The 16,906-nt window shown below is 38.1% G+C and overlaps 1 protein-coding gene and 1 long non-coding RNA gene across 3 annotated transcripts; one reads left to right on the top strand and one right to left on the bottom strand.

Annotated features, from left to right (window-relative positions):
- The first annotated feature begins 1,504 nt into the window (after nucleotides 1–1,504).
- On the top strand, nucleotides 1,505–10,139 carry LOC121737849 (vesicular integral-membrane protein VIP36). Of its 2 annotated transcripts, XM_042129583.1 has the most exons (7): nucleotides 1,505–1,683; nucleotides 1,756–1,871; nucleotides 5,587–5,784; nucleotides 6,424–6,586; nucleotides 8,108–8,274; nucleotides 9,456–9,713; nucleotides 10,115–10,139. In XM_042129583.1, the coding sequence occupies exons 1-6, from the start codon at nucleotides 1,566–1,568 to the stop codon at nucleotides 9,666–9,668; spliced, it is 975 nt and encodes a 324-aa protein (XP_041985517.1). In that variant the 5' UTR covers nucleotides 1,505–1,565; the 3' UTR covers nucleotides 9,669–9,713; nucleotides 10,115–10,139. The 2 variants fall into 2 exon arrangements, with proteins under 2 accessions (XP_041985517.1, XP_041985516.1); XM_042129582.1 differs by lacking the exon at nucleotides 10,115–10,139 and having other exon boundaries at nucleotides 9,456–9,777.
- Nucleotides 8,408–9,008, bottom strand: LOC121737851. Its single transcript, XR_006037199.1, has 2 exons — nucleotides 8,977–9,008; nucleotides 8,408–8,512 (listed from the first exon to the last, which is right to left on the bottom strand). It is a non-coding gene; the product is annotated as an uncharacterized LOC121737851 (long non-coding RNA).
- Nucleotides 10,140–16,906: the final 6,767 nt, after the last annotated feature.

Raw genomic sequence — 16,906 nt, 5'->3', positions numbered from 1 at the left:
AATAATACTCGTAACATTTTTTAAAACCTTATCCAACGACACCACACACGGTGGAGTGGACGCAAAATAAAAATACTTATCCCCGCTTGGTGTGTAAGGGAGGTCCCATAAATTTTTTAAAGGTTTTATATACCATTTTGTCGACACCGTTTATATGTATGTGCATTCATGCCGAATTTTGGCTTCGTAGGCTATTCTCTGAGCGAAAAAATTAGTTCTAGGGAACCTGTACTATTATTTTGTAACACATTAATTAAAAATTAAAATAATACTTTTTCATTTTATAAACTATATTTATGTAGGATCCGAAACATCTGCATCCGCATCCGCATCCGCATCCGCGGATGTGAACCTCTAAAAATCCGCATCCGCATTCGATCCGCGGATGTGAAAAAATCGGGATCCGCAACATCCCTGATTTGCACCATTGAATAGATAAACCGACAAAATTTGGTTAACATCGTAAAAGAGACATCTGTTGCCATTTCAGTAAACTAAAATAACTACTTTTTCTTACCTGGACGAAACTGTTTTACCATCAAGAAAATGGTTTTCTCGTACCTATTGACATTTACTTATTAATGTTGCCACTCCATCTAATCTGCCGCTAACTAGGGTAGAAAGAAAATTTTAATTGATATTATTCAATACGCCCTAAGACATATTTTATAATATTATGTACTATCTCTATAATTATTAATTATGTAATAAACAACTTCTTCATTTATTCTCATAATGGATTTATAATAAAAAAACCTTGAGAGATATCAAGGGACACCCGAATGGAACGACGTTATAATTCTTATGTTCAAAAAACTTGTATAGTAGCCGGATTAACAGTCACCGCAAAAAGGTCTCGCCTAAACCCTGAAAGAGTCAATAAAATTATATTCATCCATAATAACTATAAAACGTGCAAAAGTCTCAAATAATTTTTCGATAAAGTGAATTCTAATATTTTTATTGTTAAAAATATTATTAAAACTCGTAATTTTTGTCAAATTTGTTTTTGTTTACCTAATTTAAATTATCTAGGTAAGTTTTGACATTTTCCTGAGATGAGAAAATTGTTCAAATTTAGGTTTAGACGAGCGGAGCGAATTAATTAGTAAAAAAACCACGCCGCCGGCGTCACGCCGCCGCCGACTGCAATTTGCCAGCGCACCGCCGCCGGCAAATTTTGAGACGGCGCCCACGTCTACTATACGTACTAATAAATAAGTGTCAAGGTCAAATATCGTTCTGTCTAGCCTCCTTTCGAAACGCCGAACGCGCCATAAGGAACTTCATTCCAAAAACTTGTATATAAAAGCGAAAATAAGTTTTAAATTTTAATTTAAAAAAAATGCTTATTATAGTTTAAAATATATTTTATAAATTTGCAACACTTAATGTCGCCATTTGCCAATGACCCCAGCCAATGAAAAGCGGCAAGCCACGCTTCAAAATTGACGTATTCAAATGTCAATTTGTGTCAAATTGTCATAGCAAATGTAGCGAAATATCTGTCATCGACCATCGTATTTTAGGTTCGTGTATCGTTTAGGATAGTGTACAGCGACGTAATGAACAAAAAGTGCTGTAATTTCTTGATATTCTCTCTGCTAGTTTGTCCCATACTGGCAGAATGGAACACACGGGACTACGTGAGAAGAGAACACTCGCTAACAAAACCGTATCAGGGTGAGTGACCTATGCCAATGACTTTGTACTTACTCAATTCCTCAAATCATAAATTACATGGTCAATTTACAGGCAGCGGAATGTCTGTGCCGTACTGGGACTTCCTAGGTAGTACAATCGTCACTTCCAACTATGTCCGCCTGACCCCAGATTTGCAATCCAAAGCCGGCGCGATTTGGAACACAGTGGTAAGCAAAACACTCCTTTATGCACTTGCAATTAAAAACCAAACCGAGAAATACGCATTAAGTTTAATTTAATTACATTTACACTACTTTACGGCGTCTCATGCACTGGGCATTCAGGGTGGCAGTTGTAATTAAGTATACTGGTAACCAAGTTTCTTTGGTAATGTGAAAAGACCTAGAACTATTTTAAATTTGCTTTGTAAACTACCATAAAACATGATATTATTATATAAAAACATTTACATTGCAACATATTGCATTCTATGTTACATTGTTTCAGTTATATATTATACTAGCTGTCCCGGTGAACTTCGTGTCACTTTAAAACCTTCCGTGGACTTCTACGAATATTTTAAGACTAAAATCAGCCCAATCCGTTCAGTCGTTTTCGAGTTTTAGCGCGACTAACACATTTGGAAATCCATTTTTATATATAAGATTTCAAATCTGGCAAAACTGACTTTCTCTACATGTGTAATATGTTAGGCGGGCGCCAGACATGTGATCAAATACGAAAATTCGCCAAGTGTGGCACTGACATTTGCCTATTTGTGCAAATTAATTGCCGGCATTTTCCTATTTGTGCAAAGTTTGCTCAAACTTTGAAGCCCATGTCTGGCGCCGGCTTTAAACATAATATTAAAAAGTCATCAATAACTATTGGCTGTCATAAGTAGTTTAAATAATACTTTTTTTTAGCAAACATACAGCATATAAATGACTTCATTTTGTAAGACAAAATAGCATTTAATTTGCAAGTATATCCGATGCTTAGAATGTTAATTTTATGAAACAGCAAAATAATCCAACCATTAAGTTATTAAATTACTTGTAGAAAGTTTGGTAGGTATCAAAATGTATGCCATGGGCATGTACAGATAAGAAACAAAAATAAAACTTGGTATAACTTCCCAGCTCCTTACTTATTCTGTGGCAGTTTTATTTTTTTATTTTGGCCCTTAAAACAGAGTTTCTTAGGACAAAGCTGAGCATAAAGCATATTGGCAAATTGGCCTGCAGTACATTCTGTGAGCTATCATTGTATTTATAAAAAGCCAATTTTTTGACAATGCAATGTGTGGTGAACCATACAAAGTAAAGAAATTCTTTTTTGGCCTGATACCAATGAAATGGATGCATAAATGGTGTACAGCTTAGGTCATAGGGTAAAACTTAAATCCAAGATGTGAAAAAATAAACCCAGTTAGAAATGTCAATACAATCTTAAATTGTGTTTTCTTATCTTCAGGTTAACAACACATACTTTCTACTACAATTTTTTATTTCATCATGCACAACAAAACTAAGCAATAGTATTATTAGCTTATCTTTTTTATTGTACCTTACACTTCTTATTGTGTAGAATATAATATTATCAATAGCTTTGTTGCAACAATATATTGTATATTGTGTGCATACATTATGCCATGATAAAAACTATATTATGTTTTTTTCCCCGGACTAAAAAAAGCCGCATGCAAAATTTTATCTAAATTGGTTCAGTAGTTAATGCATAACAAGGTAAAAAAACAGACACACAACCTGGTACCAACTAGTACCTGGCTGATACCAACAATATTATATTTATATCATAGCAAAGTTAACGCATCATGTTCTAAGGGTTCTCAGCTCAGTCATGTGAGTTGTCCAGCCGTTTCTGTTCCTAGCCACTATTGTTCATGTTATCCATGCTATTTTTTTTTTTATTTAAACCACAATTAAGTTAGATTAATAAATTTTCTGCCTCGTTAATTGTAACTAACATTTATTAAGTCTTATCAGTTACCTTTGTATCATGACCTACTTTACCTTATTTGCATTAAACATTCTGCCGGTATAACCTATGTATGTTAGCCACATGTTAACTTATGTCAGCTACTAGATATACTATATCACTTGGGAACAGTACATTTATGGCGGATAGAAATACAATCTTATATCTTTTACCGAAACTCGAAATTAGCTTTATAAGTTTGTACCAAATTTTATTATGGTCGGTTAGGATCTTTTTAAGCGTGAAGAGGAAATAGACAGACACAGATTAGCACAGAAGGCCCGTATTTTTGGTCAGTAGTCAGTACTTAAGATGCGACCAGGTCTCAAGACGCGGTTCGGCTCTGTGATTGGTCCAAATTTTGACCAACCAACCAATCACAGAGCCTGAACCGTGTCTTGATACTGAGATGCATCTTGAGTACTGACCAAAAATACGGGCCTAAAAAGTGATAGGCCGTAAAAAAATTATGAAAAATTTCGATGCAACGAATTAACCCTTGCCATCTCGTTTCTCATAAACATATTAAATCAAGCTACTTCATGTTAATGAAGTTAAATTATGAATCATAGTTTAAAATATGACTCCGCATTTTGGCCTCGTGAACTTGGAACTTGGAACACTCGTGAACGTGAACGAAAAAAACGTGAACAAAGGACATTGTACTCACAACGGTCACATATTTACACACAAACGATCAGTCATATACATAGATTGCAATTTACATATTGAATGCATTTATGTTTTTATTTGTTTTACACAGGTTTTGATGTTGTTTAGAAATATCTAGATGTAGAGATTAATTATTATGCATTGTCTAACATATTTCTACTTTTAGAATCGATATCTGTGACCTGTAAGTTGTAACCCAACGTTTTTTTATTAGGATTTCTTTTTATAATCCGCAAAGATAATTATAATTCATCATTGTGGCCAGGGCCAGGGCCGCTACCAAATGTGCAATGTGTGCAATGCACACGAGCGCCATCCTCTAGGGGCACCAAATCGCCATCTTTAGGGGCGCCAAAACCAAGGACCCAAAAAAATTGCCTAAAGGGGCGCCAAAATCTTTTTTTTTGCACACAGGCGCCAGTAGCCCTTACGGGGGCCCTGATTGTGGCTGTATATAATATAGCCTTTGAAACGAAATAGCTAGCTCAATATTCGTGAGAGTGCAGCAAGAGGTATAGCCGAATATCTACATAGTCTCCTATGATGTAGCACAATCGGCAACCACCAAAAATCCTCCAATCCAAGTCGGACTCGCGCACGTAGGGTTCCTTGCCACTAGATCATAGGTTCCCAACGTGGGGAGTTTGAGACCTTCGGGGGGACAGTAGAAGACCCAGAGAAAATTAGGGGGCATTGAGATGGCGCAGATGGGGCGTGGGTAGATTAAAAAATATAGTCTATAAAGACAAAAAATACACGCTAATCACGTACTAAAGTAAATTAAAAATTAATATCGTTTTATTTTTGTTATTGTAGGTAAGTATTGTAATCATTTTTATCACGTGTGCACGTATTATATACCGTATGCAAAATATTGCTCAATATAACTAAGCATGCGTTTTAATTACTCCCATTGAAACATTTTTCTTTCATTCTTCATTTAAAACTCAGAAATATGATAGGGGTAATATTCCTATCTTCCTATCTTACGACTATAATATAATATCTTACGTTTAAATATAATTGTGGCAAAAGCTGTTTTAAATTCGCAACAGATGGTAAGTAAAATTAAGATGGGGGGCTCTAGAAAAAAAACATATTCTCAAAGTGGGCGGTGAGCAAAATAAGGTTGAGAAACTATGGCACTAGATGATATCAAACGAAATGGTGTTTTCCGTATGGGTACCCCTTGAATATTTATTCTAGTTTTCCCTTTAGTATGGAACCCTAAAAATGCCAATGTTTGACAATTTTTTTCTTCTATTTCAGCCATGCACCACCCGCAACTGGGAGATCCAAGTGCAGTTCAAGGTCCACGGCCGAGGGAAGGACCTCTTCGGAGACGGTTTCGCGATCTGGTACGTGCGGGACCGCATGCAGCCGGGACCGGTGTTCGGCAGCCGAGACTTCTTCCAGGGGCTGGCCATCATACTGGACACGTATAGCAACCATAATGGCGCGCATAATGTGAGTTGACTTTGATAGTTCAACACATTTTTGTAGGTTAGGATGTCTGTCAATTTTTCCAGGAAATTTCCTAGCTTTTAAAAGTGTCCTAAGACGTCTATTGTTAAATAACTGTAGTCAGAACGAATTAACGGGTCATTGATCTTACTAGTCTAGGGCCCGTATAAATAGCCAGTACTCAAGATGCGTCTCGGTCTCAAGACACGGTTCAAGCTCTGTGATTGGTTGGCCGTCAAAATTTGGACCAATCACAGAGCCGAACCGCGTCTTGAGACCGGGTCGCATCTTAAGTACTGACTATTTATACCAGCCTTAGAGTAATGTGAACAATGCTTTATACCTTGTATTTCTGTTAAGTTAAAAAAATAAACTCTTTTAATGACACAAAGCTGATCGGACATTTGTCAGCACGAATGTGCGAAGTTTCACATCATTTCATACAACGTATTCAAAAACGTGGCGCGTACGGCACGTGCGTGCTGATAAATGTGCGACCATCAAAATACATCTTTATAAAATTTGTAAAGCTGCTGTGAGAAGTTTAGTTAGAAATAAGCAGTATTTTGTGTCGTTTTTCCATGTCGATTGCAATGTTAAAAATTGTTATAATAGATTATAGAAGTATAATATACATTTCAGCATCAACATCCTTACATTTCGGCGATGATCAACAACGGCTCGCTCCACTACGACCACGACAGAGACGGCACACACACACAGCTGGCGGGCTGCGAGGCCAAGTTCCGCAACTACAACCACGACACACACCTGTCCGTCGTGTACAGAGACGACACGCTCGTCGGTGAGTGTCAATACAGACAGGGACGGCACACACACACAGCTGGCGGGCTGCGAGGCCAAGTTCCGCAACTACAACCACGACACACACCTTTCCGTCGTGTACAGAGACGACACGCTCATCGGCGAGTGTTAATACAGATAGGGACGGCACACACACACAGCTTGCTGGCTGCGAGGCCAAGTTCCGCAACTACAATCACGCCACACACCTGTCCGTCGTGTACAGAGACGAGACGCTCGTCGGTGAGTGTCAATACAGACAGGGACGGCACACACACACAGCTGGCGGGCTGCGAGGCCAAGTTCCGCAACTACAACCACGACACACACCTGTCCGTCGTGTACAGAGACGAGACGCTCGTAGGTGAGTGTCAATACAGACAGGGACGGCACACACACACAGCTGGCGGGCTGCGAGGCCAAGTTCCGCAACTACAACCACGACACACACCTGTCCGTCGTGTACAGAGACGACACGCTCGTCGGTGAGTGTCAACACAGACAGGGACGGCACACACACACAGCTGGCGGGCTGCGAGGCCAAGTTCCGCAACTACAACCACGACACACACCTGTCTGTCGTGTATAGAAACGATACGCTCGTCGGTGAGTGTTAATACATGTGCTGTCGCCTATTAGTACCTGCGCATTCCCTAAAGAGCTGTAGAACACCTCAAAAATGTTGCCTTGCAAGTCAGGTATTATCACCATAATGAGAGAAACGTCGCCAACACGTCATATAGACTCAGAATACAGTGTTTTCACTTTTTTTATAATACAAATATGTATAATTCCAGTCTTACAATCTACTTTTTTCAGTTTTACTTCTACACATATTATAAAACAAAGTCACTTTTTTTCCCTCATGTCCCTTTGTTCCCTTTAATCTTTAAAACTACGCAACGGATTTTGATGCGGTTTTCTTTAATAGATAGAGTGATTCAAGAGGAAGGTTATAGGTATAATAACATTCATTAAATAGTGGAGAAATACTGTAAGTGTTGGGGTTTCTAATGTGATGTCGTAAATAATTAGATATTTTTCCGCTTACATTGCAAACGCAGGCTGAACCCTACGAGATTTATCAAAATAATGTACCAAGTATTATACACATTGAAAAGGTCTACAGAAAACTCCGCGATGGTATATGTCTATCTCTTATGGATATCCCACAATAACATTATTTTGTCATTTTCTTTTTACGACAAATAATGGCAAATTTTCGAAGCAATTTTAATAAATACAGCATTAATCCTTATCCAATTAAATAACTTAAATACATTGTTGATTTAATGTAGATCTATATGGCCCTTTACAGCATATGATTTAAATGAATATTTTCGAAGATATTACAGATTTAAAAATTGAGGGAAGCTATGCGGCGGTACCGACCAATGCGGGCTACGGGTAATAATAATCCGCAACAAGTCAAAACTGCTGAATCGATTTCAATCATTTTTTCAGTGGCTATATATTTTATACCGTCGACAGCAACCTTAAATTTTTAATATTCTATTTCCAGTGTCAACGGATCTCGAAGGCAAGAACGCTTGGAAAGAGTGCTTCAGGGTTGAGAATGTGCTCCTACCGACAGGGTACTACTTCGGTGCATCTGCCAACACTGGAGACCTGAGTGACAACCATGACATTATAGCTATCAAGATGTATGAGCTGGATTTGTTGGACTCTGTATGTATCATTGACTTACTAGATGACGCCCGAACATAGGATACTTTTTATCCCGGAAAAATATCCATTTTTCCGGGATAAAAAGTATCCTATGTCGTTTCCCGGGAGTCGGGACTCATAATGTCTTCATACCAAAAGAGTTCGAACCTTTTTGTATGGAGCGTGGCATACCTAAAGTTATTTTCGTGTACACCTGTGAAACATATGTCAATAGACAGAGAAAATAATTACAAACAACCTACGAATAATAAAAACTAAGGAAACGTAACGCCCATACTATTACCGTTTTAAAGGTTCCTTCCGAACTGTCATGTAACGTCAGTCTTTATAGCACTCAAGGTCACCTAAATATTGCAAATGTATTGAAATGTGTACCTAGGGTACACTTTTTTGACAAGTATTGTGAATCATGGGAGTTTATACGTGGGAGAGCCATGCTTCGGCACGAATGGGCCGGCTCGACCGGATAAATACCACGTTCTCACAGAAAACCGGCGTGAAACAGCGCTTGCGCTGTGTTTCGCCGAGTGAGTGAGTTTACCGGAGGCCCAATCCCCTACCCTATTCCCTTTCCTACCCTCCCCTATTCCCTTCCCTTCCCTACCATCCCCTATTACCCTATTCCCTCTTAAAAGGCCGGCAAAAAAAAACACGTTTTTTGACGGAGTTACTTTTCCTTAGTTTTTATTATTCGTAGCAAACAACAAATATTATTTGACAAAATGTCGTAAATGATATACTTTTTGAAATATTTCAGATTGTATAATGTATATCTAGAATGTAATAATGTCTGAAATAACTCAGAAAGTCTATAATTTACTACATTTTGTCAAAGAGTATTTATTGTTTGTAAACATCTTCTCTGTTGATTGGCGTATGTTTCATAGGTGTACACCAAATACGACATTTTATATGTACTTGTAAGTTTAGGTATGCCAATAAGGTTCGTTGTTCTTTTATCAAAATTGGTCAAGCGGTTTAGGCGTGAAGTGGTAATAGACAGACACACTTTTGGATTTATAATATTAGTATGGATTATGGAAGTATGGATGGATAAATTATTGAAAAAATACACTGATATACTATTTGTTAGGGGCGGAGACTACAGCTACTGTCAAGTGTTACTTAGAATTCATACAACGTTGTAGAACACAGCCTCAATTTGAATTTACCCTTTACAGCAAAACAAGGACGAGGACAGATCACACATAATACCGTCCGCGGCTTCGTTCGAGGCGCCTCGGGACCGCATCGAGGACGACAAACCGGCCATGTCCGGAGTCAAGACCTTCCTCACCATGATGTGTGTGGCCATCGTGATCATCATACTAGTGGTACTGGGCATCATGTGGTACCAGAAACGACAGGAGCAGTCGAGGAAGAGGTTGTATTAGAGGGTCAATATATTTGAAGATGCGAGTGCAAGAACCAGATAACTATAAGACTCGGCGAAACATGGCGGTAGCGGTCATTGACTCCCTGTTAAAACTTGTCATTTTCTATATAAACCGCGATTGACAATGAAGTATCACTGCCGATCCACACTCGCGCGCGACAGCGCGCCGCGAATCGCGCATTCTGCCAAATTTACTGATCTACACTCGGATCTCTCACTCATGCTTCGCAGGAATTTCGCGGCGTCGCGCACGGTTCGCGCGCGAGTGGGGATGCGGTCGGGGTGCGAAAAATATGCGAACCGGATCCACACTCACGTTTCGCGGAAATTCCGCGGCGTCGCGCGCGGTTCGCGCGCGAGTGGGGATGGGGCCTCAGATGTTGTCAATCGTGGATTTGTATAGAAAATGACAAGTTTTTGATGTTTCGCCCTGACAGTATTTAAACATTTTATAACATACGGACAATTATTACAAAATTTTTCCGTTATAATTTGAATAAACCTTGTAACTTATTTACTTCATTACCCGGCTAATGTCCGGCTACACGTAAAATATACAGTTTTTTAATTTAAATCATTTTTCCGGCCCTAAAGCCTTCAACGATGCAAAAAACGGCATTTTTATTGTTACATACCTTTTCTTCCACTCACGTCTTTATAACGATACTTAGGTTTCTTACTTTTTGTTTTGCAACCTCAAAGGTAAAGGCAAAATGTCGTCGTTATGGTATTGTACTGTCAGAGAAGTTGATTCCTATGCAGATGGCGGACCTAAGACCGGTATAAATAGTCAGTACTGAAGATGCACTTGGTCTCAAGACTCGGTTCAGGCTCTGTGATTGTGTGAGTGCTGTCAAAATTTGGACCAATCACAGAGCCGAACCGCGTCTTGAGACCGAGATGCATCTTGAGTACCTACTGACTATTTATACCAGCCTAAGTAATTTGGTCGCGTTTAGTTGCCGGTCCATGTTGGATGCGAGTAGCAGGAGATCGGTCATCTTGGCGTTCATTGAGAGAGGCCTATGTCCAGCAGTGGACGACTATAGGCCGATATGATGATGATGAAGTCGAACCCATCCGACCGATCACAGCTGACAAGAGCCCCCGTAGACAGTCTGCCGATAGTTTGACCAATTTCGGTATTAGCCGATACAAACCGTTTAGGGTGGGTTGCACCAGAGGCATAGTTAAGGTTAAAGTTATCGTCAAATATGGCGTCCATTATGGACTTTTACTAGGGATTTGACAGTTCATTAGACATTTTGTTATATAAAAAGTTAAAGTTACAGTTAAAGAAAGTTGGTGCAACCCACCCTTAGTGTGCGCACCTTCATACATCTTCGTACTGATTAAGCTTGCGATCAAACTATCGGCCGACTAAAAGTCTGCAGTCTAAATTGACATAAGCCGACTACATGACGTAGGTCCGTCAACTGCCTAGGAATCAATTTCCTCGATTGTCTGAACCCATCCTAACTTAGCCAAGTCGAGACATTATCAAAAAGCGATGTGTATGTTGCATTTTGATACCATATCGAAGGTACCTATATAATGTATCCATACCATATTGAATTAAATTAGAATTATATCAATAAATTCATTAATGAATTGAATTTATTGATATTTTCATATACAAATCTCGTTTTACGTGCTGTTTCTAGTTTTTTAATAGGTATGGAAATATAAGTTTTGTAATGTTATTCAAGCAGGGCGCGCACGGGCGACAAAAAAGTCTATGCCTTCGATTTTTAAATACAGCACATTCGAAATAGAGTATATTTATTTGCACAAGTCAATCATATAGTAAACTTTTCTTATGCAAACTTAAAAAGTAGTTTTGTGGTTAAATAGACTCGTGTGCGCTTAACCCTCATACTAAAAAGATATTCAAGAGCCGCAGTATGTGACTTTACTGACGTGCCAAATAAAGACAAGAAGATCTACTTTAGTTATTTTCCGTTTAAATATTTTTATTATACACTGTACTCGCCGAAACATGACGGTAGCGGTTATTGACTCCCTGTCAAAAACTTGTCATTTTCTATATACAGTTCGACAAGGCTTTATTTGAACGTGGGTGACATTGACGGGAGCGCTGCTGGTAAAGGAGAACTGTCAAACACATGTCAAAAATGTCATTTTTCTATGATAGAAGCGTTTAGTTCCTTTTCTAGCCACGTTCAAATAAAGCCTTGTCGAACTGTAAACCCCGATTGACAATGAAGTGTCAGATGTTGTCAATCGTGGCAACCGCCCTGTCTCGCCGAGTACAGTATAGTAACTGTGTAATCACGCCAAAAGAAGAAGAAGAATGTAATTGACAGGCCAGCTTTTTAAGGTGATCGCATATTTGTCAGCAAGCACGCACCGTACGCGCCGCGTTTTAGAATTCGTTATATGCAATGATGAAAAACTCAAAGCAGATATGTTACTACCGCGCGCGTTGTGAAGATTCAAATACGGCCCAATTGGGCCGTCTGTTGTTTAGTCTGCATCGAGCGCAGTCACGAATGTGCCGCGTCTTGTCTTACCTAAATAAATTGAAAATGACGTCGTGAGTGTATCGAAAATGTACCAATTATGACTCGAAACTAAACAAAACACATGTCATCTCTTACCACATGTCTTGATTGCAATAAATACCTCGATTATTTACATTTTCAATTATTTTTTCGAACAATCTGGAAAAAATCGAATTTTCGTCATAGAAAGAGACAGCAATACGATTCGACGTTTAAAAATAGAACTGTCTCTTTTATGTAAATGGTTTTTCGTATCTTTTGTTTCACTCATCTGTCAAATTTGTCAATGTTTGCAATTTTGAATTTGAAAATTGTTCGGAAGAGATTTAAGACGGATAATAGTATGGACGTAACATATCTGTATAAGTAGAATATCATTGGTTACATGAAATGATGTGAAACCATAAAGTTAATATACCTAGCGGAATAGAGAAAGAAATTCCTGAGCAAGCGAGATGTCACTATAAGTAACACTGCGTGGTAAAAAGAGACGTGTGATATATGACAGCAGAACTCTTATTGACGTCTAGTCGGCACGTTGACAATTTAATCTCATAGAAAGATGCTTGTGTAAGTGTATACGTACGTCGTACACATATTTTTACACACAGATATCAATTTCGGTTTCGTATGAAACCTCGCACATTCGTCCGCACCGTCGCGTACGCGCCGCATTTCGTGTACTATGCGGTGCGTTCGACGCGTACGGCGCGTATAATGTGCGATCAGCTTTAGTCGTCCGTGTGCACGAAGTAAACTAACAACAATAGGGATGACGGCAAGGTCAAAGATTAGCTGATTTTTTAAATAAAATAAAGACATGGCGATAAAATATAAGCATTTCCAAAATTTCAACTTCATAACTTATGTATTTTTTTTTTGTTATGAGCCTTCAAAGTTGGATAGTCAAGTCGTTTTTTTTTTTTTTTATAAAATGCTTTAATTTTTGTATAGCATTCGATAAGTTATGCAATTTATAAAAATTTTCTTATGAAACCACTTTCATAAACGCAATATTTAACATAGCTTTCAAAGTCATTTTTTCACCGATATTCCTATTTTTGAATGCTCCTTCACTTACCAACAAGAAAAAAAAATTTTCGTCATGCCTATTGCATTATTGTTAGTATAGAATAAATGTAATTTATTTTTATTGAAGAGTTAAATATTCTAAAATACCATTAAAATATTCCTTTATCAATTTAGCAATAATGATAATATAATTTTGTATCCTTTTGTATGTAAGAAGTCATTATTTTAAGATATTATGTTCATGAATTCGACTGATATTAGTCATTTAAATGATAAAATATAATAATATTCTTCTTGATCCCTGACCAACATCCACTATACGGAATTTTCATCATTTTTATTTGTAATAAATTTATTTATAAAAGGGAAGGTCGAGTTTTGACACCTTAAAATCTTCAATTTATACGTTTCTTTTTGTCATTAGTATGTCAAAAAAACTTTGCTATCAAATTATTAATGTTTTATCTACTGTATTTTTTTTTCTTTCTTATTGTTTATATATTTCTTTACATTATAGTATCCAGTTCCTTCAAAATCAATGCAATCTCTTGATACAACATTATATTTAGGTGTTTATGTAACATATCTCATATTCCATAATCCATTCCCAAAATATTAATAAATTAAAATCTTGTAAACACGCTATGTTTGCAATATCCATGACACATCACAAAAATCATTTTTATACATTTCTGTTGGGCATGTATTTAAATCAATATCTGTATATTCCCTTTTCTCGATCAAAATATTTGAAAGTTTCACCAAAAATACTGACTTGCACACTAATTATGCACCCTAAATAATGCGAATTCAGCATACTGTTGAAAGTTATTTGCGAAACTGTTTTACTGAAGGAATAACTATTATTAAAATAGTATATCTAACAATTCCTTAGTTCAACAAACATACTACAACTTTTTAAAGGAAAACCATCACCTAAATTACTTTTAGGAACATCATTTATTTTAATTAAAACCCAATGTAATCTGTTATGTTCATATAATTAAGAACACATAAAAATCATCAAGTGCTAACTTAACATGGACTAAACTTTGTCACAGTGAATGGTAACCCAGTTTATAAACAATCGGCAAAGAGCGAGTCGGATTCGCGCACAAAGGGTTCCTTACCGATATATTGCAAAATAATTAAGCCTCCGGCTTAGGAATTGCACTCTAGGGGTTAAAAGCTACTAAAGAAAAAAAAAAAGAAAAAACAACTGGCTTCAATTATGAGTCGGCGGAGCCCCGCTACGCAGGGCTCCTACTTCTGGGTGGTTCACAAAAAATAACCACGATGGCTAATGCCCGGTTCCTATATCTAACGAATCGTCACTGTACATCAGCTACCAAACGTTTTTCACTTACGGGTAACGAACCGTTAAAGGCGTTTCACAAATGCCCGGTTCCAATATACACAAAACGAATCGTTTTGCTTACGGATGGTAGATTCGAGGACGAGGCGTAACCCGAAAATGTTTCTTTAAAAAACCTGCGGATGGTAGGCGGTAGGGAGGGCTTTTATAACGGACCGTTAGGTTATTGTATGGGCATGGAAGCATGTGGTGTTTCTATAAATTATTTTGTTACGTCCAAGTTTACTAGACGTTAGTTGTTTACATACTGCGCGAAATCAGGCGGTTGAACGTTGTTGTGTTCTTTAATATTGTGAGAAATACTCATTATGTCTCATTCAGACAGTGATCAGACTGATCTTAGTGATCTAGTCACCTTTCGATATCGTTTTTAGAAATTCCGTTGTAAGATTGTCCAATTTAGAGTGCAAGTTAGTATTTTTGATTAACAATTTAAATTTTAGTTTTACAAATAATATATCCGATGTATGAACCATATTTTTGGTGTGAATTCGGTTTTAAGGTCGTCTCGTTTTGTATGATGTTTTCAGTTAATCAATTGTTTTTTTTTTTGATCAGCATTAGTTTTTCTGGTTAATTAGCGGAGTTAAGGTAGTGTGCTGAAAAATTATTCTGATGTGCATTTAATAATATCCCTTTCTGTTGTATATGGGTATACAACAGAAAGGGATATTATTAAATAAAGTTATATAAATATGCATTATTTACATCCAAATATGTATATTGGTGATAAAATATGATAATACTTAGGTGTGTGTGTTCCTTATATAGGGTTCACTGTGAAAGTGGCAGCGCTGAAAGAGATTTTTTTGTGCAAATCACAAAAAAAAAAACTCTTGGGCATCTATGGGCAAGCGCCCGCGCGTCATGTACTTTTTCGTACAAAGTTGAAAAAAAAGTTACTCTCAGCACTGCTACTTTCACAGTGAACTCTCTACAAGCAACACGTACACACCCTAAACCATTATCACTTAGTTTTGTTACACCTTGTATATTAAACCCTACTTTTTGTACTGGGTTCTAGTAAACTAAATCTGCTGTTAACATAACCAACTAAAATGTAAGTAGATTTTATAAAAGAAAGTCAGTGTACATTTGGAATTGTTGTATGGTGTGTGTTCTTAAAATAAAAGTGATTTAAATAGTTTTGTTTTTTTATTCAGTAACTTTTAGAATCTAAACACATTAGGCCGAAGTTACGCGGCGTAAATTCCGCATGATTACGTCCGCAATGTCAAATGCATACAAAATACGGACGGAACGCGACGGAATAGTGTCATCGATAATATAAAATACATTGCAGGCGGAATCATGCGGAATTTACGCCGCGTAACTTCGGCCTAGTGTGTTTAGACACTTATTCCTCTTTTGCCTTGCATATTTCAATCACCTGTTGCTTCAAATTTTTTATCGCGCGGGAACGGTAAATTTTTCCGGGATGAAAAGTATCCTATATATCCTTTCCCGAGACTCAAAGAAAGTATCACCGACTATGTTCTACAATATTATGTGTATTTGAATTATAATCTAATTCAGTAGTAATTACTTATGTATATACTTTTAATTTGTTTCACATACCTGTGGGAATAAGCGTGGCCACCACAAAGGAAGATCTTCCGACCGAGCGAGGTGTTATGCTCGGTCAGGCCGGAGCCCACGTGATACATCTCAGCTGTCGTATATATACCGACGCGCTCAGAAAACTTCGATAGCGCGATGCAGGAATGTTAGGCGAATTGTGGGTACCGCCACATCACTCCCCCCCGAAGACCGGAGGTCGAAACTTGAAGTCTTGTCGCTTGAGTCGCCAGTGCCAGTGAGTTCCAGTGAGTCGGAACTGTTGCACTGAGTCCCAGTGAGTCGGAACTGTAAGCTGCTGCACGGGATCCAGTGAGTCGGATAAGCTGCCGTGCGAGGCCGATGCTACGTGTTGACCAGGAGAGATGTGCTCTGCTTGCTGACCGGTCGGTGTAGTGAGAAAGCCCGTTGATGCCGATGCGGAGTCGCCCAGGCCGCGGTACATTGCGGCTAGTGGACGATGTACCCGATGAGGCGATGCTGGCTGGTGCGGTGCGGAGGGGCGGGGGAGTGGTGATGATGAAGGAGGCGTGTTCTGTCGAGGGTCACCAATGTGGGAAGAAGTACAGTCCACCCTTTCTATTACTAGAAGGAGCTACACAGCCAAGCGAGAGAGAATACACATACCTATCCCTTGTTCCAACCTTTCTTAGTTTTAGCGACTTTCTAGCGACTTTTGATGTTGAGTCTAGCGACTCGAACTTCTAGGAGTTGGCACTTGACTTG

The sequence above is a fragment of the Aricia agestis genome, chromosome 21 (genome assembly GCF_905147365.1).
Source record: "Aricia agestis chromosome 21, ilAriAges1.1, whole genome shotgun sequence".
Lineage (NCBI taxonomy): Eukaryota > Metazoa > Arthropoda > Insecta > Lepidoptera > Lycaenidae > Aricia > Aricia agestis.
The sequence above is the reverse complement of the archived record's forward strand: the minus strand, read 5'-3'. Positions and strand labels throughout refer to the sequence as shown.

Excerpts from the sequence above, each read along its gene's own strand:
- LOC121737849 (XM_042129583.1), top strand. The coding sequence starts at position 1,566 with ATGAACAAAAAGTGCTGTAATTTCTTGATATTCTCTCTGCTAGTTTGT. Across the intron at positions 6,587-8,107 it reads CAGAGACGACACGCTCGTCG|TGTCAACGGATCTCGAAGGC; the intron begins GTGAGTGTCAAT and ends TTCTATTTCCAG. Across the intron at positions 8,275-9,455 it reads AGCTGGATTTGTTGGACTCT|CAAAACAAGGACGAGGACAG; the intron begins GTATGTATCATT and ends TACCCTTTACAG.